The 25,559-nt window shown below is 48.2% G+C and overlaps 3 protein-coding genes across 4 annotated transcripts in view; all 3 read left to right on the top strand.

Annotated features, from left to right (window-relative positions):
- The window catches only part of LOC121450719 (vacuolar protein sorting-associated protein 45), a 65,100-nt gene extending 51,169 nt beyond the window's left edge, over positions 1 to 13,931 (top strand). For both annotated transcript variants that reach the window (XR_005974635.1, XM_041655963.1), the window contains one exon: positions 13,688 to 13,931. Coding sequence is in view for 1 of the 2 variants with exons in the window: in XM_041655963.1 (XP_041511897.1) it covers positions 13,688 to 13,775 (88 nt within the window). In the remaining variant the exon portion in view is untranslated. The remainder of the gene's footprint in view (positions 1 to 13,687) is intronic.
- Positions 13,932 to 16,144: 2,213 nt separating this feature from the next.
- LOC121450375 (splicing factor, proline- and glutamine-rich-like) lies at positions 16,145 to 17,651 on the top strand. The gene is made up of 3 exons (XM_041655190.1): positions 16,145 to 16,167; positions 16,951 to 17,084; positions 17,188 to 17,651. Exons 1-3 carry the CDS (start codon positions 16,145 to 16,147, stop codon positions 17,649 to 17,651), a joined length of 621 nt encoding a protein of 206 aa, XP_041511124.1.
- On the top strand, positions 17,550 to 24,702 carry LOC121450750 (pleckstrin homology domain-containing family O member 1). The gene is made up of 6 exons (XM_041656020.1): positions 17,550 to 17,726; positions 17,829 to 17,975; positions 21,109 to 21,249; positions 22,025 to 22,129; positions 22,475 to 22,576; positions 23,493 to 24,702. Exons 1-6 carry the CDS (start codon positions 17,700 to 17,702, stop codon positions 24,195 to 24,197), a joined length of 1,227 nt encoding a protein of 408 aa, XP_041511954.1. The 5' UTR covers positions 17,550 to 17,699; the 3' UTR covers positions 24,198 to 24,702.
- The last annotated feature ends 857 nt before the right edge of the window (positions 24,703 to 25,559 follow it).

Below are 25,559 nucleotides of genomic sequence, written 5' to 3'. Positions count from 1 at the left end.
CAACCAAGAATATTTGGGCAGCACAATTTGGCCTTGATGTGAAGGTGTGGGAAGGGAAAAAGGGTGTATCTGAGACAAGTTAGGAGAGGGAGGATGAGTATGATTAAAATATAGTGCATGAAATTCTCAAAGAACTAATAAGAGAAGAGAAAAATCCTCTAGACCTGCCTGACTGCAGCTAACTTTGTTATTCCCTTGTCTGACTGATAACAGGCTCAACATTTACATAGAGCTTAGAAACAGAAGGGCAAAAATCTTGGACAGGATTGTTTACTGGCTCCTGACCAATGACACTTTTAGGAGGAGAGACTTGCTATGACAACTGCCAAACTAAGAAGGGAAATATTAGTGTTTATGATTTGTAATTATCCAATATTAGATCTTTATAGTTTGTTCTTATAGATATATAGCCTGCAACCAGTAAATAGTAAAATATATCATTAATAATAAAAAAGAAATTATCATTATTGGACTCTCAAAGGCTATTCTTACAAAGAGTTAAGTGATTGGAATTTTTATAAAGAATTCAGCTTTCAATGGAAAGGCTTGATCCTCATGATGAGCAATACCTAGGCACCACTAAATTGTTAAATAATCCACTGCTCCTTCTGTTGTTGTTTTCTTTCCAGTCAGGTCTCACTGTATTCTCAGATTGGTCCTAAACTCCTGGGTTCAAGCAATCCTCCTGCCTCAGCCTCAAGAATAGCTGAGTATATGGCCCACTGACTTTCCATCTCTTAAACCATTGACTCTGAGGGCTGGGGATGCCGCCTGGGGGCAGAGCCTATGCATAGCATTTAGGGGTCATAGGGAGGGGACACTCCCAGACTCTCCCTCAGAGAGATGCTAGTATTTTATGAGGGAAACAACATTATAGGTACAGACAGTACCGTTCGTGAGTGTGCAATGCAGACTTTAGTATGGGGAGAATCTGTAAATTGTTAGGGTTCAGTTCTGAGGGTTGTCGTTATCCGTGGTGAGCTGCATGGGTTACTTAAGAGAAGCCCACAGGACCAAATGACATATGCAGCCGTGGTCCTAAGAGCTCTGCAGCACGGTATTGTTTTGGGAAACTATGGAGATTGGAAAGAAGTCTACTTTTAGATATGCCATAATGAGTGCTCTCCTGTTATACTTAGAATGGTGGAAGAGATGGTATGGACTGCCTCCCAAGGATCTGAAATAGAGTGCCCTGGTAAACAGGAAGTCACATCCTGTGTCTTGTGAGTGCAGTATGTCGAGACAGACTGGGAAATAATTCTTGTGGAATTTCTGTGGATACAGGTCACTCGGTTTCCCTTATCTTTGCCATCTTAAATAAAATCTAAGCTTACCACAGATTTATTCTGCAGATGAATCTTAGAAATGCCACTTACTACAGCATGCGTAAATCACCACGGTTTAGGATCTAGAGGGAGCTACCTAATGTACATGGGTCAAGATTGATCTGCTTTTTAAAAAAATTACAGGCTCCATTACCCTTCTCATGGCAAATTTAATAACTGTCTTCTGTAAATTGAAATTAAATCTTAGTGTGAACAACACTGGCAAACCATAGAAATGTCAGGCATGGTGGCACACACCTGTGACCCCAGCCCCTCAGGAAGCAGAGGCAGAGAACTTGGAGTTTGAGCCCAGCCTGGGATCCTGTCTCAGGAAAAGAAGAATAGAAAACAAACCTTTCCTTCCTCCCTAGGGCATTTCCGGGATTAACATAATCTTTGGTGACTGGAATCTTTTTGTTTGTGTTCTGCTGCTTTGGAGCATGGGCAGTGCTGAGAATTAGACCAGCCCCTGCACATCCTTGAGAAATAGTGTGTCCCTGTGTGTATCTCTGGTCTTTGGGGTTTTGTTGCTAGTTTGGCTTGGTTTTTAACACAGGGCCTTGAGTAAGTTTCTTCATTTTAAGCCAGAAGATATCTGGAAATATATGTGTCACCACACCCCCCACCATTTTCATGAAACAACCTGGGGGTCACTCTGTACCTTGAGAATGACCCTCCTACCTATGCCTCCCCAGTACAGGATGTATGCCATCCTGCCTGGCGGTCTCCTTTAGGGCTTAAACAGAAGTTATGTTAGTTCAATGTAAAATTCATGTTGCCATTCAAATGTATCATTTAAGTGGCCTTTGTCTGGGTTTTTCTTTTTTTTTTTTAAGTTTTCCAGACAGGAGCCATTAGCTGCTGCTACCGTGGCAGCTCAGACACAAATAACCAGGAGGGAACCATATTAAAAATAATGACTTATGCTGGGTGGTGGCAGCACATCCTGGCACTAGGGAAGCAGAGGCAGGTGGATCTCTATGAGTTCAAGACCAGCCTGGTCTACAGAGCAAGTTCCAGGACAGCCAGGGCTTCACAGAGAAACCCTGTCTTGGAAAAATAATAATAATAATAATGGTTTATTACCGCAGCAAAATTATCAGGGACCCACTATGCTTTTTTTTTTAAACAAAAACATTTTTGTTTGATTGTGTATTCATTTTTGTCTTCTTGAGACAGGGTCTCACTCTCTTCTCTAAGCTAACCTCAAACAACAGTTCCCCTGCCTCACTCAGCCTCTCAACTGCTGGCATTACAGATGTGCAGCAGCATGGCCGGTTAAGTGTCTCTTCCTTAAGCAATTTCTCCTGTAAGAGTGCTGGGATTATAGGTGTGCGCCACCACTGCGTGGCTTGTCTGCTATTATATTTAGAGTGAATTTCTGGCCATAATGAAGCAGGATTCTGATGAGCAGGCCCGCTGTAGTCACAGGACGTGTTTCTTTAAAGTCTTCTCTGATTAGGTGTAATTGTGATGACCTTTGGTTAGGTCTAAATACCAGAAGGTTAGGTCTAAAAACAGAAGGAGGCTATTTGCTTCTAACATAGTGAGGTGGTCTGAATGAGAATGGCCTCCAAAGGCTCATGTTTCAAATTTTGGTCCCTAACTGGTGGGACAGTTTGGGAAGAGTTAGGAGGTGTGGCCTTGTTGGAGAAGGTGCGCTCCTGGAAGCAGGCTTTGAGGTTTCAGAGGACTCACTGTGAGTTAGAGAACATGATAGAACATGACAGTTGGGGTGTTTGTTTTTATGTGTGTGTGTCTGATGAGTATATGCCACTTGTGGAGGGGCCCATGACAACCAGAAGAGGGCAATCCATCCTCTGGGGATGGATTACAGACAGTCATGAGCCATACAATGTGGGTGCTAGGGACTGAACTCGGGTCCTCTGGGAAAGCAGCAAGTGCATTTTACCACTGAGCCTCTCTCTCCAGCCTGGGTGGTCATTTTTGATATCACACAGTTGGCTCCATGCAGGGCGCACTGATTTTCAGCATATTTATAAATGTGTGCAGGTGTCAGCACCACCCCTAAAGAATCTCCCACTCTAGCCCACAGCCGTTTTCTGTCCACATAGATGTCTCTTCTCTACATAGTTTGACTGAAATTATGCTTTCTTTTGGGTGGCTTCTCTCGCTAGCATAATCTCTTGGGAGTCACCCATGTTGTGATAGCATACTTCATTCCTTTGTGACTGACTCCTTCACTGTATGCACGCCCCACATTATCTTGATATCTGAGTAGTTTTCCTCTTTCGGCTCTTACCTAGAACATTATTGTTCTGTGTGAGCTTTGTGCATTGTAGGCTAAAGTCATCACATTGGACTTAGAGTGTCATCTGAGCTACCAGAGCTAGTGTGACGGTGCGGAGGGGAGACTGAAGACATTGATTAGTAGTTCAGAATGCTGTGCTCTTGCAGAAGACCCAGGTTCCGTTCCCAACACCCACACTAGACCACAGACAACTGTCTGTAACTCCCTCGTCTGGCCTCCACAGGCACTTGCAGGAATTGGTACACATAATCTCACTCAGGTGCACACATACACATAAAATAAAAAGTAAATAAATCTTTTAGAGAACTTTTTGGAAGCTAATATTAACTAAAGGGTTATCCCCAAATGAACATTTGTTTATTATGAAAATGCAGGATCGTAGGCCCAGTCAACTGTAATCAGTATTTACTTACCTGCAATAAATTGAGTCTTCGTCGTCTTCTATTTTTGGAGAGCATGATTCTTGCAGACAAATGAGAATCGTGGTTTGGGCTTTAACCTTACCCCATCACAAGCAGTCAACAGTAAAGAGTTCTAGTCCTCACTGGAAGCAACTGGGTCATCTGTGTGAGCCGAGAGGCTGAGACCCAATCCGAATGGACACAGTTCTTCTAATGGAATAGAATTGCTGTCTCCATGAGATTTAGGATAGAAGTGGAGGGGAAGGGGATGAATGTGTTACCAGTTGGCCTGAGAAGGCACCTCCTGACCTTCAGTCTCTAGAACTGTCCGTTCGTTCCTTCTTAAGACTTCTGACAAGAATGCATCCTACTAGCTGACCCCAGACCAGCCACCCTTTTCCTGCCAGGTCCCTCCCAAGTCAGAGCTAACCATGACACATGGCGGGTTCTCTGTTTCACTTAAATTTACATTGGATTCAGTTAAGCCCTCAGTGGCTATGAATCTACAAAGCAACTAAAGGTTTCATTTTCCAGTTCCCTTCCTCTAACTAGCAAAGGCATGGGGTATAAGCAGCAGGTAAGTAGGCAGTCCCCTTCCACCTAGTGATTCACCCGTACTCACTGCAGACAGGAAGTAAATGCATAGAAAAGTGAAACCCAGTCCAAGTGCCACTGTGGCTCTCTCCTCCCTTGACTTGTAGAACACTTCCTGGGGACTGGCCAGAGTCACCTGTGCTCACAGGAGTCGTTCTTCTCTTTCCAGCATGGGGTTCCCTAAACTGAACTCTGGTAATCCCGTTACCCACCGAGCCATCTCACAAGCCCACGTGCCCACATGAAGGTTTTTGGGTTTTGTTTTTGTGTTTGACATATTTAGGATAGAATCATGTAGACCGTTCCATACCAGGTTTACTTTGGGCAATGAAGGAGATTTTTGCAGCAGTAAATGGCTGCATAGTCCAGGCTGGTCTTCAACTCATAGCTGTCTTTTGCTTCCGTTTCCCAGAGTGCTGGACTACAGGTGTGAGCCACCACATCCAGACCCTATTTGTTTTTACTTTCGCTATATTGAAAACATTTTCAGTTGTTCACAACATTCTTTACAATAATTTTAATTTCATTAAGATATGACTTTAATCATTGTAATCAGCCATTTAGATTGCTTACATAATGCTACAATAAATATCATGTATATTATTAATAAATCCATGCCCCTGAGCTTGATTATTTTTAAGTTTATCCCAATTCATTTGTACGGCTTGAATAGAAATGTAAATTTGCTTGACATTTCTGGAAAGCAACTTAGTTAACATTTTGTACTAAAACGTCTGGCACGAGCTCGATGGCTCCTGCTGAGTTCTGTCGGGTTTGTAAGAAGCCCCTGCCCAGGGCATAGGACTGTCCTTCTCGACTGATGAGTGATGTGGGATTCCCCTCTGTATGCTGTGAATATCACTGGTTCATAAAGGAACTGCTGTGGGCCTGTAGCAGAGCTATAGGGGAACAGAGCTAGGCAGGAAAAGCTAAGCTGAATGCTGGGAGAAAGAAGGGCAGAGTCAGGGGAAGCCATGGAGCTGCCACTGGAGACAGATGCTGGAACTTTAGCTGGTAAGCCACAGCCTTGTAGCGATGCACAAGTTAACAAAAATGGGTTAACTTAATATTTAAGAGTTAGTCAATAAGAAGCTAGAGCTAATGGGCCAAGCAGTAATTTAATTAATACGGTTTCTGTGTGATGATTTCGGATCTGGGCGGCTGGGACAAACAAGCCGCCGACCGTCCTTCAACAGATGCAGTAGTTATCCCACTGCACTCCTTAGTCAGGCTCAGCAAATGATGCCCTGAAAACCTGGGTTTTATTATCTATGAATTCTATCTCAATTTTAAAATGAGAAGGTAGAGCTGGGGATACAGCCTAGTGTAGAGTACCTGCCTGGCACGCAAGGCCAGGGTTCAGTCTCCAGCAACGCATGTGACAAAATTGAAGTAGAAAAAGCAAAGCTCTGGAGCACAGGCTGAGATTTCCCCTGATCTAGCCTTGAGATTGTTTTCTCACTGTGTGCTCCAGGGTGAGTGTTGGCTCCCATAACCACTGATGCCGACTGGTTCTGGGGCACACACTCTATAGCAGGCTCTCAGGAGGACATTACAGGGCCTGAGAGATGGCCAGTGCTTACAAATGAATACTGCTTTTACCGAGGTCCCAAATGCAGTGCCCTGCGCCCACATCAGACGGCTTATGGGACTCCAGCGTCCTCTTCTGGCCTCCGTGGCCACCTGCTCTCACAGGCACATCCCTACACACACACACATAACTTTAAAAATAATAAAAATAAATGTTTTTTAAAAAACACTGTAGCCGGGCAGTGGTGGCGCACGCCTTTAATCCCAGCACTCGGGAGGCAGAGGCAGGAGGATCTCTGTGAGTTCGAGACCAGCCTGGTCTACAGAGCTAGTTCCAGGACAGGCTCCAAAGCCACAGAGAAACCCTGTCTCGAAAAACCAAAAAAAAAAAAAAAAAAAAAAACACTGTAACACTAAGGACTAAATTACAATGTGCGCCTACTATGTGCTACAATTGTTTTAATACCTTACACCTATGCTGTCTACTACTGTGGTCTCCAGTCACGTGTAACTAACACTTGAGCTCTTGACTGTGGCTAGTCAGATTTGACTATAAAAGACATTTTGGATTTCAAAGAAAAATGCAACAAAATAAAACATCTTATTAATAATTTTAAATTGATTATGTGCTGTAATGATAATTTGCGGTATATGAGTTAAATAACTATTCACTGAAATTTCCCTTTATATTAGTGATTTTTAATGACTACCAGAACATTTTAAATTACCTATGCATCTCACATTTGTGACTTTTAAACACTTGCAATTTTGGTTTTGTTCCTTGTTTGTTTTTTAAGACAGGACCTCTCCGCATAGCTTGGATGTTTTGGAACTCGCTCTGTAGACCAGGCTGGCCTCAAACTCAGAGATCTGCCCACCTCTGCCTCCCAAGTGCTGGGATTAAAGGTGCGCCACCATGTTCGGGCCCAATTCAACTCTGTTTAATTTTCATAACAGCCCAATGAGATCTCACTTCTCGGGTGAGGAAACTGAGATAGTAAAGAGGCCACAGAGCTAGTTTGTTCTCCCCACTCACCTGGACACTCAACTGAAGTAAGACCGGCTGTGCTTTCTCAGATCCTTTGCTTTTAAACGTCACTTGTAAGCAAAGCATGAAGCCTTCTGCCAGTGAGAAAATAATATAAAAGCGAGGAACCAGAATCATTTCATTTTACGGTGTTTGTCATCACAAATAAAATTTAAATAAAAATGATTAATTGGATTGACTAGTGGCAGCTGATGAGAGTTTGGAAGCAGGAGGGGCTGACGCTTGCTGTCAGCGAGTGCGTTAGAGATCCTTCCTTAGCACGGAACACTAGAAACTCGGCCCTTCTCCTGTGACCACAGTTGGTTCAGTCCCTGAATTATTTACAGAAAAATTAGGATACTATGACAGAATTTGCATTTCAAAGAGAAAGGAGTCCAGACCACACCGTTCTTCAACTCGGTCATCTTGGGTTCCCCTGAAAGTGTGGAGCCACAGCGCCTTTATAGGGATTTCCTCTGTGGGTTTGTTCCCACCTCTGACCAGCTTTTCCCTAGACTGCTTGTGTGTGATTATCTCTTCAAGGTGCTGGAGAGGAAGCCGTGCTCTGTGCCCGTGAGGGAGCCTAACCGAAAAGTAGAAAAGTTGAATTTAACCAGAACATAAACCTAAGTATGTCTCCTGATCCTAATTTATGTATATACTAACTAAAGACAACTTTTCATCATAAAAACAATATACAATTTTTATATAAAAATAATAGAGCTAGGGGCTAGAGAGATGCTCAGCAGTTAAGAGCACATCTTCTTACAGGTTCCATTCCCAGCACCTACCTGACAGTTCACATCCGTAAGTCCAATTCCAGAGGACCCTCTTCTGGCTTCTGCAGGCACTGTACATACACATAAATAAATAAATCTTTAAAATATTAAGAATATTAGTTATAAGCACAATTAAACCAAAATGAGGTACTAAAATATCAAACTGCCACCGTAAGAATTGCTGCCATTGACCTAGTGCGTAGTCTGTAGTCTTCGCCAGTGAACGTGTAGAAACCTTTCCCTGGCCTTTCATTTTCTGATTCTGGCTCTCCCTATGCGGCCCACACTGGCCTCGAACTCTCAGTCCTCCTGCCTCTGTCTCGTGAATGCTAAGATTAAAGGTGTGTGGTACCACAAAGGCTATTTTTAAATAAAAGACAATGTGTTTTCAAAAAATACTTTTGTCAGTTTTATTGATGGAATCATATTGTTGTTTGATTAGCCAATCATCAGTTTTTTCTACATTAATAAATATTTTTAAATTTATTTTTGTTTTATGTGCATTGGTATTTTGTAGGTCTGGGTGAGGATGCTTGATTCCTTGGAAATGGAGTTACAGACAGTTGTGAGCTGCCATGTGGTTGCTGGGAATTGAACACAGGTCCTCTGGAAGAGCAGCCAGTGCTCTTAACCTGTGAGCCATCTCTATAGCTAGCTCCCAATAATAAATATTTTTATACACCAATTCAGGAGCTATCTTGAGATATATTATTTAACAATTGTTTTTGAGACAGGTTCTCATGTAGCTCAGCCTGACATCCAAAGTGCTATATATCCAAGGATGGCCTTGACCTCTGGTCCTCCCGGGTGCTCAGGTTACAGGTGTGCACTACCATACCCACTGGCTGATATTCTCTGTCATTTCTCACTCAGAAACTGTCACAAACGTTTCCTATGCGTCCTTATGCACTGTCCATGTGGTTAGCAGCTGAGCATGAAACAGTGCTAGAAGGCTTCCTTCACTCATCTAACCGTCCTAATCCAAGCAGTAAGGTCACTGTGATCCCAGCTTCCAGATGAAAACCAGCAAGATGCTGGCTGACTTGCGTGGATCACGTCTGGAGCACAGAGCTGGGATGTGTCCGAGCTCCCCTTTGTGCTCGCATGCAAGGGTGGAAACGTTTCAGAATGCGCTTGCCCGCCAGGGAGGGTGTTGTTAATTGGTTTTTCAAGACGTGTAGCACAGGCTGGCCTTGAACTCCTGATCTTCCTGCCTCCACATCTTGGGTGTTCGCAGTGGTAAGAAAGCATGTCTATGGGTCTGTCTTCTTATTGCTGACTTCCTCTTGGATCTGCATCACTGAGAGCACAAGCAGTTCTTTCCCCTGGAGTCCGTTTCCCTTGCAGGTGCCGAGGGCCTTTCTCCTTCCTTCCTCTGCACGTGGAGCTCCAGTGAATCACACACACAGTGCTGGATTCCTGCAGACTCGGTTTCTTCTCAGTGAGAGAAGTAATAGGACCAAGAGCTTTGTTGTTGTTGTTGTTGTTGTTCTTCTTCTTCTTCTTCCTCTTCCTCTTCCTCCTCCCCCTCCCTCTTTCTTTCTTTCTTTTTTTTTTTTTTTTTTTTTTTTTTTTTATTTTTTGAGACAGGGTTTCTCTGTAGCTTTGGAGCCTGGCCTGGAACTAGCTCTTGTAGACCAGGCTGGCCTTGTTCTTTTTCTTTCTTTCTTTTTTTTTCCTTAGTTGAATTTCAGTAAAAATAGGAATTAGGAAGGAGTAGTTTTGTTTTTAACAGACAGTTGCAGCATTCATGGAGAGGTAAAAGAAGCCTCAGTAGGATTGGTAGTTATCAAGACAATGTTATCTAGTTAATTCAGTATTTCCCACAGTCCATTCTACAGAAGTGTGTTTGGGGAGGTACTGATAGATCCATTTCAAAGAATGTACATGAGACAGAGCCACACAGACCTGCACACTCTCCTGGAGAGTCACAGTTCACATCGGAGTGTACAGAGACAGCCGCACAGGCCTGCACACTCTCCTGGAGAGTCACAGCTCACATCAGAGTGTACAGAGACAGCCGCACAGGCCCGCACACTCTCCTGGAGAGTCACAGCTCACATCGGAGTGTACAGAGACAGCCGCACAGGCCCGCACACTCTCCTGGAGAGTCACAGTTCACATCGGAGTGTACAGAGACAGCCGCACAGGCCCGCACACTCTCCTGGAGAGTCACAGCTCACATTAACATGTTAAAAATCTGAGAAATTGTACAGTCAAAAAACCCCTCCTAAAATTTTGTGCTTATCACTTGATATTTATAAAAGATATAGCATTTATGTTAGAAAGCACGCCACAGTGAACACATGAACCGCTGGCCTTGCTCCAGGACTAGAACATTGCCCGGCACCATGCGCTCCTCTCCGGTTGCAGCCCTTATCTTCCCTCGCTCTGATGCAGGGCTGTGCATCTTTGTCCGTCAGGAATGGATGGAGTTCTAATAATAATGTTTAGTTTTTCTTGGTTTTAATCACAATAAAAGTAGTATTACACTTTTCTTTTGTAGGTGTTGCCTCCAAGATTTATCTCTATCATTGCTGTGACTTTGTTCATGCATTCTTCAGTACTGTGTGACATTTCCTTTCGTGGACAAGCCAGTTTTCTTCTGGATCACCTGTCTATTGAAACCTGAGAGGCTTTTTGTTGTTTTTACCTATTTTGCTATTGTTTTTGCTGCTTTCAAGGAGTAGAAGAAACAAGAGTCAGGAGTGTTGGCATACTCCGATTACATGGTTTGAGGGCACAGGAGAAGAGACTTGGAGTGCTGTGAGCTGGCAAAGGAGGAGAGAACAGGAGAGTGAGCAGGATGTGCCTGCAACAACCTCAGGCTTCAGCAAGGGAATTAAACAAGCCTATATTTCTCAAATTAGAATATGATTAGTCCTGGGGACATGCAAGGACACAAATAAATGTGACATGTCTTATGTAGCATCAATTTTCATGTAATTTGGGAGATAGACAAAGGAGAATTAAATTAATAAAATAAATGAACTTGTGGTTGGAAAGTCCAAAAGTTTTCAGGAAAACAGAAACCCCAAGTGCTGGGTTCTGTGTGTGTACCACACTTGGATTAACGCTGTTTCTTCTTACATGGTCCAAAAAGACACAAAAAACTACATTTCCCATTTACTGCACTACTAGTGTGTATATGGAAGGGTTATGCATAGCATGGCATGTGTGGGCATTAGAAGACAGCTTGGCATCAAGCACTTTTACCCACAAAGCCATCTCCCCAGCCATTCCAGTGCATGGATACATTATGCAGTGTTAGTCCCATGGGCTAGCCTTTCAGCTCTTGCTCCGTTCTCTCGTTATGTCTGCCTCTGGACCATAGTGACTATGAGAAAGATGCTGACTTAGATTTGTACACGCATGTACATATGTGTGCGGTATTGTCAGAGCATTGTTTAAGAACAGTTATTCATAGGAATTACCTGGTGATTAGCAGAACATTAACACTCTGAGTATTGGTTGCTGCTCTGTTGCCAGAGACTAAAAAGATGATACAAACATTTTAAGAGGATTTATTTTTGTTTCATGAGTGTTTGCTTATATGTATGCAAAGGCCGGACGAGGGTGTCAGATCCCTGGAATTGGAGTGACAGATGTGAGGCGCTGTGTGGGTGCTGGGAACCAAACCCCGGTCTTCTAGGAGAGCAGCCTTGCTCTTCACCACCGGGGCTTCTCTCTAGCCCAGTGCCTGCCTTTCTGCGCATGACCGAGTCTCTGAGGCTTGTTTCCCAGACTCCTCTTTCCATCTGTAGAGCTGGGAGGAGCTTGAGAATCGCACAGAGGAAGAGCAGCGCCGACTGCCAGTCCAGTGCTGTTTATGTCACACACTGCCCAGGGGTGCTTGTGTATCTGGCTCTGAGAGCCCCTTACAACAGGACTCGTGAGCTGTGGCCCTGTGCACATATAGCTCCATGTAGCTCACAGTCATGCTCAGGAAACGCTTATTAAATTGAATTTAACTGAGTTGGATTGGATTCTAGCTCCACAAGAAGGTTTTTTAGTTTGTTTTTAGGTGAGATTGATTTAAAAAAAAAATTCTAGACAAGAAAAGGCATTCTTTTTGTTTCATTGTTTTTAAACAGTCTAAATTTAGGATACAGCCACCAATATGTTCATTGCCCATAATTTTTAAGCATTCTCAGCAATGACTCATCAAAGTCCCTAAATAGCTATCTGAAAAGTCACAATAGCCCTGGGAAACAAAATTAGGTTTGGCAAACACTGTGTCTTCTCTTTGCAGTCAGAAATGTGCGGGCCACCAATCTGCATGGGAGGAACCCGCTGCATAATTTTAGCAAGTTCTTTCCCTTCCTACTAGAGTCGAGAACAAGCAAAGATCACTTGACAAGGTCCTATAGGGCACCTAGCACAATTTCTGTTTTACTGGAGACCATTACCTTTCCAGATGGCAATGCCACTCCTGTCCTGACCCTAGCTCAGTGTCCTCTGGTATTTCCAGTCCAGTGGCCGAAAGGTGAGGCCAGACAGAGGCACCTGTGTTTCAGCAGAAGATAAATGAGCTTTTTTGTCTCTAATGGAGTCGAGAATGTAAATCTTCCAAACCCCAGAATCTCCCAGGTCTGAACTACAGGCAGTTCTAAGGCACCCTCCAGTCATCTCTGCTGTAGAACTGTGTCTTGTCTTGAGCATGCGTACGAGCGCCATTAAATAGCGCTCATGTTAGAGAGAAGCACCGCTCACCACTGACGAATGCATTAATTAATTCATTTATTCAGCTTATGTTGTGGGCGGCTCCACTAAGCCCGCAGGAGCTGAGTAAACTCCAGCCTGAGAAGACCCTGTGTGAGGTGAACCGTGAGGACCAGACCTCAGGTTGTCCACCAGCCTCTGCGTGCGTTCATGACACACTTCACACACAGATGGTTTGTAGGAAGATGTTGAAGAGGAAAGAGTATCCAGCTGATAAAGTCTGTGTTTTAGGGAAATAGAGATAATAGGTCCGAAGGCAGTGGTTCTCAGCCTGTGGGCCGCAACCCCCACAGGGTTCACATAGCAAATGTTTCCATTACAACTCATAACAGTAGCAAAATTACAGTTATGAAGTAGTAACATAATAATTTTACGGTTGGGGGTCAGCACTACACGAGGAACTGTATTAAAGGGTCATCACATTGGGCAGGTTGAGAACCATTGTCCTAAGGTTTAAAAGATCTCAGATCCTGTAATTTCTTTTTAAAGCGCAGTGGGTGGGACCCCAGCTGACAAACTCGATGACCTGAGTTGAGCCAGCTGTCCTCTGACTTCTCCACAGACGCTGTGGCACGTGTGACTAACTCACCACCCAGGAGGCTGAGAGAAAACGCTTACGTGAAGCCAGCCTAGGTTACATACCAAGTTCCAGGTCAGCTAGAGCCATGTCAAAATATCCTGTTCAAAAAAAACAAGGAAAATTTTAGCCAGACAAGGTGGTGGCGCACGCCTTTAATCCCAGCACTCAAGGCAGAGGCAGGCGGATCTCCTTGAGTTCGAGGCCAGCCTGGTCTACAGATTGAATTCCAGGACAGCCAGGGCTGTTATACAGAGAAACCAGAAACAAAAGGAAAAAGAAGACACAGTCGTGTGCATGGGTGTTGTCAGTCCTGGCCTGGATGCTTTATCCAGCATTCTTCTACCCTGCACACAGCATCAAACCATGTTTTCTTATCCACTTCAGTGCCGGGAAAATGATGCTCTATTTTGGTGAGGCCTTTGCTTTTCTGCTAAATAACCTGGAATCTCTGTGTCAGTTTCCTAGAGGAAGTCCTGGCTTCTGGGCTGCACAGCCGAAGCAGGGAGAGCACACAGGCCACCTCAAGGTCAGCAAGCAGAAGGTGAGATGGCGATGGGGACCCCTGGCCTCAGCCCTTCCCTGCCTCCCGGGGGCCTCAGGAGGGCTCACCATTCCTGAACTGCTGACAGACACCAGGACTGGCGCGACGAGCCCATCCCAACCCCCTTGTGTTCTGTATCTAATAAATGTGTTCTTTGTGTATTTGACAGCGGTTGTTTTAGAGTTTGATGGGCTTGGTCAAGATTGTTCTTGAGAAATGGATTGTCAGAGATATGAGGGATTCAGAAAGCCGTGTGCGATACACAGTACCGTCCCTTATGTCCTGAGCAAGAGAAGTTCCGTGTGACGTGAGTCAGCCATGTGAAAGACCATGGGATTAGAACTATGGGCAACTGGCAAAGCCTTTCCCTCAGATCACATTCAGAGAGGCAAGTCCTTCCTCCACCCAAGTGGGAGTGTTCTAAAAGACTAGCAAGGACAGCTTCCTCCTCCAGCTGAGACTGCCCCCCTACAGACACCACTACCTGAGACTAGCTAGCCTCTGGGGGAGGAGAACCTAAGTGCCCTGAGGTTCCAGGTTGCTGAGGCAGAGTGCATACAACCCACCCAGCTTTTCTGTACTTGTGTTTGTGTCTGTTCTTTCTTCACGCCCTTACTGGCCCAGGAAGGGGTCCAGGACACAGCCCCTCGTCTCCTGTTCACCTCAGTCTGGCACGCTCATTTCTTTGGAGAGCCATTTGCTGTGGCATTGGGAACCCATGTAGGGTTGCAATTGGAATTCAGTCTGCAGAGATATGAGTGATTTTGTTTGATTTGAGGCTCATTCATGGGAATTCACAAGGTGAGACTTGAGATGGTGTTATACCATACAATGAAGGCCCAGCCGGTCCCCGGGCATGGCTAGCTATGCCAGAGCAGATGAAAACTCAGGTCTCAGTTTTTCCTCTCCTGAAAGTAGTAAAAAGTGATGATATCAATAGTGGTAGGAAATTAAGGTCCTCACATAACTGAAGTAAAAACACCACAGCACAGTGCCTGGTTCTCTGTAGAATAGGTCAACCAATCTCCTGGAGCTGGAGTTACAGCCTGCCCAGTGTGCGTGACGGGAACCAAACTCAGGTCCTCTGCAAGAGCAGCAAGCACTTTTGACTGCTGACCCAGCCCTCCAGCCCCTTAATGTATATGTTGATAAGTATTCTCTGGCATCATTCAAATTCATGTGATATTTATATGAACAATAATGGGAGTATTGGTCTTTTTGTGGCAGGCTCAGTTTCTTCATCCATAAAGTGAAAATAATTAGTGCCTTCCTCATGTGATGATAAAGATTAAACACAGAGATATAATATAGTTTGGTATTTACAACGCTAATTCCATTATTACTCTTCCTTTTTCCTTACTAACAACATTTTAATGAAGGACATATGCTTTAATAACTCTCTCACCCATAGATAAAATGCCCTGGTCAAAGCATCAATCCTATTTTAAAAGTAAGATTTTTAAGTCAAAGATATTTGTTTTTGAAATGACAACTCAGATATTTCTGCCCAGTAGTCCTGCAAGCAGCTGCTCACGAGAGTTTGCTCTGATAGTTTCTGTCTTTGCCCCCCTCCGCTGCAGGGGGCAGCTGTGGTGGCACTGTCTTCCAGGCAGACGCTCGGGAGTCCCCCCAGGACCTCATCTCACTAAAGAAATTGGCTCAAGTTATTTTTGTGCTTGGTGTGTGTGTGTGTGTGTGTGTGTGGTGTGTGTGTGTGAAGTCACTGAGTGCTATAACAATGTGTGTGTGGTGTGTGTGTGTGCTATAGCACTGAGTGCTATAACAATGTGTGTGTGGTGTGTGTGTGTGAAGTCACTGAGTGCTATAACAATGTGTGTGGTGTGTGTGTGTGTGTGAAGTCACTGAGTGCTATAACAATGTGTGTGGTGTGTGTGTGTGTGAAGTCACTGAGTGCTATAACAATGTGTAAAGGAACCCAGAAGTGCTTATTCTAATTTCTCACTTAAGCACTATTCTCTGGGAACAGTCTCACTTAGATCCAAATTCAGGTGCCATGTGGTTCACCTGGTGGGAGAAGTCCGCTTCAGAGCAATCCAGGAGAGAAGCTGGCATATGGGAACTTCCTGTGCCAAGAAAGCAAAGGTGGGGAAGAAGGCCAGGACCGGACAGGGCTTCCTAATAGTTCAGGTCACTGGGGAGAAGGGAGCTGGGAGGGATGGGGACCAGCCAGAGACTTATGTAACATCTCAAGACACAAGACAGGCAGCGAAGGCTCCGCAACCCACATGCATCTGCTCTAGAATCTGAAAATTGCTTTGGTTATTTTTTACGGGGCCCCTCTGCCTGATGTTTCGCTGAGCCCTGGCTCCTATCTGATGCCGTGCAGAGAGCCCAGGGTCTTGCACACCGGGGATGCTCCAGAATCTGTGGACCAGGTGAAAGCTCCTGGGAGGAGGGAGATGATTCTTCTGCCTCGTGAGCCAGGATCTATCGTTCAGTTTCCTCCTTACAGGGCAGGCAATTGAGCCAGAGCCCCTCCTGAATGCCAGGCAAACTGCTCTACCACTGGGCCACACCCCCAGCCCCTATTTAAAACTATGTAAATCAGGTGGGGATTAGCCGATCAAGACCAGCCTCCCGCTCTGTACTAAGTCTGAAAGCAGCCTAGGCTGTGTAAGACCTTGTCCAAAAAATAAAAAAATAAAAACCTCAATCCAAACCATTCTTCTATGCCCAGCCAAGTTCCCCAAAGCTCCCGTGGGCTAATTTCCTCGGCGGTGTCCGCACACTGGTACATTTTGCTTCCTCATATAGCCTGCTTTTTTCTCACTTTTTTCATCACCTTTTAAAGAGAACAGTACCAAGCTGAGATGGCGAGATGGGAAAGGGGAGTTTGGGACGTGCGCTGTGTGTACTAAGCCTAAAAGGTAGAGCGAGGTCAGAAAACCTACATTCTAACTCATGTAACAGTAGCGTGTCAATTTGAGCATGTCATTTGTTCCGCCGTGTCCAACTGATCATTTTCCAAGGGATAATATTCTTACTCTATATGCCTTACAAAATGGTACTCGACATGTTTAAGTGTCAAAATAAGAGTGTTTTGAAAGGACAAAGTTTTGTGTCCACCTGAAAGAGAACTCAATTGGTGTGGATAATGAGACGCTTACAGGATTGGGAAGGAGGGAGGGTCTGGGATCCTTTTTTGATTCCAAAAAAAGCCCAAACACCCTCCACGCCTGCAACCACAAACTTCCAACACTTCATCTTGAGCGTTTCTGGAAAAGGATAATTTCACCTGCTCTGTGCCAGGGATCTTTACGCTTTTCGTGGTGGTTGTGTTACCATACACCAGGTAATAGGTTTATTAGCGTATTGTCTGGTAGTAATTGGCCCTGGAAGACAACACTTGCGTCCTCCCGGGGCTTTCAGCTCACCCTCCTCCATTTACCCGATAGGGGATCGGAGACCGCGGAGTGGTGAGGAAAGCCGTCCTCAAACTTGGGCTCCCGCCCGGCCCCGCCACAAACTCGGGGCTCAGAAGTGCTCGCGGGCCTCCCCGCAGCTGCACGCGTGTTTCCCGCAGGCCTCGCGGGGCGCCCACAGCCGACCGGGAGTCGGTCGCGCCTGGAGCCTCCCGGAGCCCCGCCAGTCCGAGCCGGTGGGTCCGAGGCGGCCGGTCTCCCGCGGCGCCTCCGCTCCGTCCCGCTCGCCACGCCTCGGGCCCGCCCCCATCGCCGCGCCTCCCGGTTATCCGCTCGCGCCTCCGCCGGGTGCCGGGTCAGAAACAAAGGCGGGGGGCGGGGAGCGCACGGCGGCGGCGGCGGCGGCGCTACGGTCCGCCCTTCATTCGGAGCCCGCGACGTCAGCGGCGGCGGCGGGCATGGGCGGCGGGGGCAGCGGGGGCCCGGCCTGCGGGTAGCGCGAGCCGCCGGCGAGCGAGCAGCGGGCGCGGCCGCCCGATCCCGCCATGAAGAAGAGCGGCTCCGGCAAGCGGGTGAGTGCGCGGCGCGCGGACAATGGGGCCGGGGCCGGGCGGGGGCGGGGGGAGGCCGCGGGGACCCGGCTGAGCCGCCGCTCCCCCGTCTCGCCCCGGCAGGGGCCTCCGGATGGAAACCATCATTCCGCGGCGCCCGAGAAGGTCGGCTGGGTCCGAAAATTCTGCGGGAAAGGCATTTTCAGGGAGATTTGGAAAAACCGCTATGTGGTGCTCAAAGGCGACCAGCTCTACGTCTCCGAGAAGGAGGTAGGCGCCCTTGCCCATCCCGACCCGGTCCCCGTGGCGGCTAGTTCTCCGGCTTGCCCCGCCTCCCTCTTTGCAAGTTCAGGGGTCGCAAAAGTCCTGTATCTGCAGAGAAAAGTCAGCCCCGAGTGACTTTACGTGAGTGGGAGTTAGGACTTTACTTATTTAATGGGCCTTTGCGGACACCTTTCCCAGAAGTTCTGAACGTCCGCTGCCTCTTACCCTAGTCTGGCCCCATGAAATTCGGGATTTTTTTTTTCTAATTTTCTGTTGAAACACACTGGTCATCTTGTCCCTCGCTCCTTCCTGCCTTCCCCACCCAGCCCACCACCCTTTCCGTTCCTGTCTGTAGCAGGGGGCATATGTAGGTCTCCTGAGTGGCAAGTCACCCTCAATCAGAAAACCGCAAACTGGAGTCAGTCTCTGGGATCTGACGTCCAGTAGCTGTGAATGCCGGATTTGTGTAGGAGTCAGTGTCCTGAACTAGGCCTCTTCCTCACCTTCCCCTCCACTTAAAGAGAGAAAGAAAGAAAGAAAAGAAAACAAGGAACTCATATTATACCCTGCCCACCTTTATCTGTGGAGTGGGGTGGGGGGATGGAGTTAGGACTGTGAGCGCCTGTGTGTATGTGCGCGCACGCGGCTTTGATTCAGTAGTTGAGCATGAACCACAGCCCACCCTGGGTCAGACTCTAAAGGCAGGTCGTGGAATCCAGACCCCCTTCCCTTTTGTAAAGCCATAACTCTTGACTCAATACCAGGAGTGCCGAGAAGCTGAACTTGCTTCCCCTGACTTCCTACATTATAGACTGTCCCCTTTAGACCGCCCCCTTCCTCTCTTGACTCTGCTCCCTCACCCAGAACGGACTGGCAAGTCCTCTAACCTCATTCTGCTTTCCGCGCTCGACATGCATTCTGCCGTTCTATTCGGGTAAATAAATCCTTTTATGGTGTTGAAGCAGACACACTTGCAGCCCAAGAGAAGTACTCATCCAAAAACTGTCTGCTGAGACAGGAGAGAGAACTAAAGAGCACTGAGCCCGCCAGGCCCCTCTTGAAGGAGCCTGAACAGAGAGGTTGGAGAGTCTTAGGAGCGAGCTGCGGGAAGGCTTGGAGGAGAGTTTGCTTTGAAGGGTTGCTGCTACCTAGTCCCAAATCCTAAGGAAAGCTCTCACCTCAATTGTCTAGCTTTCCACTGTGGTTTTATTTATTTAAACAAGCTGCAGCAAGTGTCACAGCGTATCTATCTCCTTCACAATGCCAGGAAGCACAGCGAGCAATCAGGAAAGGCTTCCTACATGTCGGGAAACCGGAGGGCAGTGAAAGGCTAAAGAAACTAAACAAGGCCTCTCTTGTTGGCTTCTGTTTGTCCAAAAGGCAGAACCTGGGGACAGAAGTGCCTGGTTAGTTGGTTAATAAGCCTGTGTGTGTTTGAAGGGGGATATGGGGCAGAGAGACCATAGGGTGACCTCAGAGTGTCTGCTGTCCTCTGAGTCAGGAGCATCTGACTAGTCCTGGGGCCAGGTGCCCCCTGCTGGGGAGGGCATTGGAGAAGAGGGGGAACTGCACCTACTCTCGACCCTTCTTCAGAACCAAGTCCATGTTCCAGTGGGCCTGAGCTAAGGGTGAAGCTGCCAGAAGACACCGTTTATTCTGCCTCTAAACAAAACAGTAGATTGTAAATGGAGCAATAGATTGAAGATGTAAAAACCCAAAGCAAAATATATTTGCAGTTTACATGCTGATGCAAAAAAGAAAAACGCCCATAACCATTCCATGGTTTCTGTTGGTGTTTCTTGGGAAAGCAAGGTCTCCCCAACTTCTTCCACTAGAGAAGCCCTTGGGTTGTGGATCATTCCCTACTCTACAAGGGCACCCTGTAAGGCAGCTGAGGTGTCTTCTGATCAACCGCCGATGTAGGAACATAGCCGCACCTTGGGGTGACTTCATGGTGGGGAAGTTAGGTTGAATGCGATACTTAGGATACTCAGTCCATGTGGGCCCCGAGAAGGAAGGGTTCATTTGGAAGATGTAGTTGTAAACGAGACGTTAGGAGTTTGCCATGATGAAGACACTGAATACGGCCCAGAACAATTCACAGGAACCCTGCTAGGGGGTCTGTCTTTCCCGGGCACTGCCGTTTTACTTACTCTACCGCCTGCCTCACCCCGGCTCCTCCCTGTACCCCTCCTAACCTCTGTCAACACCTCCTGCTCCCACAGTGCCTTATCGGCCACGTCCAAGCCAGAAGTGCTCCCTCCCTTCCCTCAGGAAGACAGAAGTGAGTCCTTTTCCTTGCCGCACACACCCAGCTCTTTCCAGGCTTTCTGGACTCCACTGATAGTCTCTCTGGGGAAGGAGCCAGAGAGGAGGTCCCACAGCCCAGCGTGGGTTCCTGTGAATTGTTCTCGAACATTCCTGTGGCACCTTGTCCCATGCCCACCATGATGTTTAAGGCCTCTTGGTCACTTCCCAGCCAAAAGCCCAGGGACCCTAAAACGGAGAATCCTAGAGAGCCAAGCCTTGCCAGACCAATGGAGCCAGATGAATGTGCCCTTCGCTGCCCACAGCACAGATGATGGGCGATCCACTACAGGCTGGTAGAGGGTGCCAAGGGAACCCTGGGGCCGCTTAGACACATTTGCTCAATTTCCACTTTTTCCTGGGAAACATGACCGACTCGTTCCTGGCCTATTCCCAGCTAAGCAGAAGAGGGTGGCTGGCCCGCTGGCCAGGAAAAATCTCCTATAATGTCCTACTTTAGAAGAAAGAGCAGGTGGGAAGGGACGCTCTTGGGAACCATAATATTCCCTGAGGCCAGAGGCAGATGCCAGCTGCCCTTTTCACCTTCCCCTGGACGGTTAATGACCACTCGGGACGATCAGGTCAGCCTGCTCACCATGACCCTTTAGGGCTTGTAAGGCTGTGTGTGTCCTTCAGAAACAGAGGGATGGTCATAGGTAGAGGGAGACCCTGGAATGGTGGCTTGGAAAGCAAGGGGTTAAACAGGAGCCCACACAAGGACTCTGAGTAGTCCTATCCCACTTCTACAGCTGGGGGCTCACCATCATCCTCCCTTTCCCCCAGCAGGAGAAGCAGAGTAATTTTATCCTGTCGCACCCCAAACCTCCCCTAGGTAAAGGATGAGAAAAATATCCAAGAGGTGTTTGACCTGACCGACTATGAGAAGTGTGAAGAACTCCGGAAATCCAAGAGCAGAAGCAAGAAAAACCACAGCAAGTTCACTCTGGCCCGATGCAAGCAGCCAGGCACCATGGTGGGTCTGCGGCCTGGCGGGCTGGGCAGGGCTGTGAGGTCCAGAACAGCCCCCAGAATTGTTCTCCCTCTGGCTATTTATTTATTTATTTTGCATTTTATTTATTTGGTTTTTCAAGACAGGGTTTCTTTGTAGCTTTGGGGCCTGACCTGGAACTAGCTCTTGTAGACCAGGCTGGCCTCAAACTCACAGAGATCCGCCTGCCTCTGCCTTCCAGGTTGGCTTTTATTATTTAACTGGAGAATATTCTGTTCGCTCCCTTTCTTCCAGGCAGGCCCGCTCTGTGAACTTGTTCATCCGTAAAGATATTTCTCTTTCTGCCCCCTCCCTTTTCCTTTCCCTTTACACACACACACACACACACACACACACACACACACACACGCCTACTGTGCATACACATGTATTCTCTTGGAAGAAGAGTTGTTTATTGGCCCCTGTGCCCTGATGGGTGGTTGAAGTTCAAGGGAAGCCAGGGAATCCATGCTTGTCACATTCTGTGTCGTCTGACACCTAAAGACCTTTAATACCTCAGCTTTGTCACACCTCCCCAGTGGTCAAATGCAGTGACACTCTTAGCTCTTCCTCGATTGTTCCTAAAACAGCCTGCCCATTCTGCAGGGACAGACTCTGGGTTTCTTTCAATCATTCATGATTCCAGACACGGAACCTCTCTTTCCAGGAGTTGGGTGTGCGGAAATGAGATTGTAATATCTTTTCCTTGGGGGATTATAATTTGTGTGTAACTAGCTAAAGCAAGAACATCTCCTTCCAGGCACCCAACCTGATCTTCCTGGCGCTGAGTCCTGAGGAGAAGGAGTCATGGATCAACGCCCTGAGCTCTGCTATCACCAGAGCCAAGAACCGCATCTTGGATGAGGTCAGGGGCTGTTGTGGGAAAGGGGCACTGTGGCAGAACACAGGCCGTGACTCACAGAGGAGGGGTGTTTGCAGGGCCCCTTTTAGTTCACCCCAACTCTACTTTCTCTGCTTCCTTAAAGGCCCTGTTGTCCCCCGTGTTCTCTCTGAAGTCTTCTCTGCTCACCCCCTCTCCAGCTTCCTGATGCTTGAGCCGGCCTTGGGTCAGCTGCGTCCATAAATCCTGCCTGGGGCCCTGCTCAGAAATAGTTGGTGGGGTGGATATTTCCCCGGCCGGGCACGTTAGGGGCATCCAGTTGGGACAGAGTCCTAAAGGGAGCCTGTGACTCACGGACCATCTCCTCAGGTCACTGTTGAAGAGGACAGCTACCTTGCCCACCCTACTCGAGACAGAGCGAAAATCCAACACTCCCGCCGCCCTCCAACTCGGGGACACCTCATGGCTGTGGTATGTAACGCTGCAAGAAAGTAAACATTGCCGCCCAGGGCCCTTCTGTGTCCATCCATCTTAGCTCTGAACAAGCAGGGACATTTGTGGGAGTCCTCCTCATCTGAGGATCAGAGGCTCAGGAGGCCTGTCCACCCTACCGCCCTGCCTGATTTCCCAAATCAAAATGACTAACTCAGCACCTACCCTGAGTCAGCATCTGTGTTCTCAGTAACGTCTGAGGAAGTGAGAAATGCCACTCAGAAGGGGACAAACAGAAGAGCTGAGTACGGCAGCGTGCTACATGCCGCTGTGTGGTGGCCGGGTGGTGAGGGCCAGTGCTGTGTCCCCGCAGCAAAGCCTCTCCTGAATGAAGGAGTGGGTTCTCTCAGGCAGCCGTTCTCAGAGCCTAGGGAGGGGCTGTCCCTGCAGGAGAAAGAACACAGGCCTTGGATTATCAGACCCGTGGTCTCCAGAGCTGCCCAGCTGTAAAGCCTCTGTCAGGAGCACACGTCTGACTTCCTTTTGCAGCTGCTAAATTGCAGCATTTAGAAATAAGAAGGTCTGTGACTAGCAAGGATTCGGAGCTCAGATATCAGAGCAGGCTAAGGTGTGTGGCCAAGAGGCCGTGGGTAGAGCATTCTCCTCTTCTGTCTGTGCACCTTACTGTGATCGTGGGCCATCCCAGGTGATGTTTAGAGTCCCCAGTATGGAAGTAGATACTTCCCAGGAAGCTTGTAGCAGAGCAGAGAGCCCAGACAGTATGCAGGAGAAGGTAAGGAACAGAAAAACAAAAGAAAGAACTTCAAATCATCCTCAAAGGACTCCGAAATAGCACAGTCGAGGGGCTCAGCCGGGAGTGGAGGGAAGGGGCCCCAGATGGCATTCATCATGGGGGGCTGATGCGGGTCCCCCTTCTTTCACTCTGCCTTCCCAGGCTTCCACCTCTACCTCAGACGGGATGCTGACTTTAGACCTGATCCAAGAAGAAGACCCTTCCCCTGAGGAGCCAGCCTCTTGTGCAGAGAACTTTCGGGTGGATCTGGACAAGTCTGTGGCCCAGCTAGCCGGCAGTCGGCGGAGAGCCGACTCCGACCGGATCCAGCCCTCTTCACACCGGGCCAGCAGCCTCTCTCGGCCTTGGGAGAAGCCAGACAAGGGAGCCACCTATACCCCACAAGCCCCGAAGAAGTTGCCCTCTACAGACAAGGGCCGCTGTGCCTCCCTGGAGGAGATCCTGTCTCAGAGGAACACTGCCCCAGCCCGCCCCCTCCACCGTCCAGCCGAGGAATCCCCAGCCCCCGTTCCCTCCCAGCCGGGGCAGCTGTCCCGGATCCAGGACCTGGTAGCGAGGAAACTGGAGAAGACTCAGGAGCTGCTGGCAGAGGTTCAGGGACTGGGTGATGGCAAGCGAAAGGCCAAGGACCCCCCACAGTCTCCACCCGATTCGGAGTCAGAGCAGCTGCTGCTGGAGACAGAGAGGCTGCTGGGAGAGGCTTCGTCCAACTGGAGCCAGGCAAAGAAGGTGCTGCAGGAAGTCAGGGAGCTGAGAGACCTGTACAGACAGATGGACCTGCAGACCCCCGACTCCCACCTCAGACAGGCCTCCCAGAACAGTCAATACCGGAAGAGCCTGATGTGAAGAGGGGGTCAGGTCTGGAATTTGGGGGGCACAGACTCTATATCTCCAAATGTTGCAGGATAGAGCTTTTTTTATTTACCTCAATCAAAAAAAAAAAAAAATCCAACTCACTGCTCTTGCTGATGCCTGACCCACTACGGCCTTTCCTGCAGACTCCCCGAGACAACTGCCAGGTCAGATGGGAGAAGGTGAGCCCTGAGGCCCAAGTCAGGAGCTCTTGCTCCTGTGCACAAGTCACCTGCTCCCAGGCCAGAACAGACGCTGCTGACACACAGCCTGGCTGGGTTAGAGTGGGCGGGGCAGCCTTTCCTCAGATGTCCCATTCCAGGTTCTTACTCTGAGGGTGAAATTTCAGCTGTGCAACTTGAGTTCTAGGGACGCAGGGGCCAGTGCCACCTGTCCATGCCATAAGAGAAGTGAAATTTACCCCAGCCCTGAGGAGGATCTGTGGAATTAACCCTGGCCTCTCACCGTGGTGGGGGGTGGGGGGCTAGCCAGCTGAGGCTGAGGCTGTGGGTCAGTGGTGTATTAGCGTGTGCATGTGCGAGGCCCTCTGCCCTTGCCAGCACTACGGAAACAAGACTAAGCTGCCTCGGTTTCTTATCCGAGGGTCTTCCTTTACCTTCCACTAAGGAGTCAAGATTAAAGCTTGAATACATGGAAGCAGCCTGGTCTTCTGCCTGGGGCAGAGCAGCACAGGAGTGGGGAGCAGCTGACCCTGGGGCAGAGCAGCTCAGGAGTGGGGAGCAGCTGACCCTGGGGCAGAGCAGCTCAGGAGTGGGGAGCAGCTGACCCTGGGGCAGAGCAGCACAGGAGTGGGGAGCAGCTGACCCTGGGGCAGAGCTGACCTAAGAATGAAACTGCCTTGAGATGGCGGCTGTGTGGGAAGGAGGGGAAGCCAGGCCTGCCCCAGCTTCCTCTTTCTGCCAAGCAAGGGTTCTTCCTCTGTCCGCCACCCTCCACACAGCAGAGCTCAGAACAACTCTCCCCACACCGCCTCCTGCCTGACTTCCTCAGGCTCGGCTGTGACAGGTCCCCCATGACTTGTTCTCTGAGATTAGTTTGTTAATTGTAGTGGTAAGACCTGGCACAGGGAAGGCAAGATGGGGATGATTTGTGATAAGGACATAGAGCCTCTCGTCTCTGTCACACACAGGTTAAACCACAGTGCTGTGTCCTTGCTGTTCCTGAGGTCTCACCCCTTGCAGCTGGTCCCAGAGCTTCACAGGCAGTGAGAGAAGAAAGGACAGGCTAAGGGGGGGCTGCTCTGTTTAACGAGACAGGAGAGAATAAGGTCTTTGGGGAAACCCTCTGACCTCTGTTCTTCTGGGACATTACCACCCTGTAAACAAGTTGTGGGAA

The sequence above is a fragment of the Microtus oregoni genome, unplaced genomic scaffold, assembly GCF_018167655.1.
Source record: "Microtus oregoni isolate MIOR12 unplaced genomic scaffold, Mior012 000007F_ref0000211, whole genome shotgun sequence".
NCBI lineage: Eukaryota > Metazoa > Chordata > Mammalia > Rodentia > Cricetidae > Microtus > Microtus oregoni.
The sequence above is the reverse complement of the archived record's forward strand: the minus strand, read 5'-3'. Positions and strand labels throughout refer to the sequence as shown.

Excerpts from the sequence above, each read along its gene's own strand:
- LOC121450375 (XM_041655190.1), top strand. The coding sequence starts at position 16,145 with ATGCTCCAGAATCTGTGGACCAG. Across the intron at positions 16,168-16,950 it reads CTCCAGAATCTGTGGACCAG|CCCAAACACCCTCCACGCCT; the intron begins GTGAAAGCTCCT and ends TTCCAAAAAAAG. Across the intron at positions 17,085-17,187 it reads GTTGTGTTACCATACACCAG|GGGATCGGAGACCGCGGAGT; the intron begins GTAATAGGTTTA and ends TTTACCCGATAG.
- LOC121450750 (XM_041656020.1), top strand. The coding sequence starts at position 17,700 with ATGAAGAAGAGCGGCTCCGGCAAGCGG. Across the intron at positions 17,976-21,108 it reads TCTACGTCTCCGAGAAGGAG|GTAAAGGATGAGAAAAATAT; the intron begins GTAGGCGCCCTT and ends AACCTCCCCTAG. Across the intron at positions 22,130-22,474 it reads AGAACCGCATCTTGGATGAG|GTCACTGTTGAAGAGGACAG; the intron begins GTCAGGGGCTGT and ends CCATCTCCTCAG.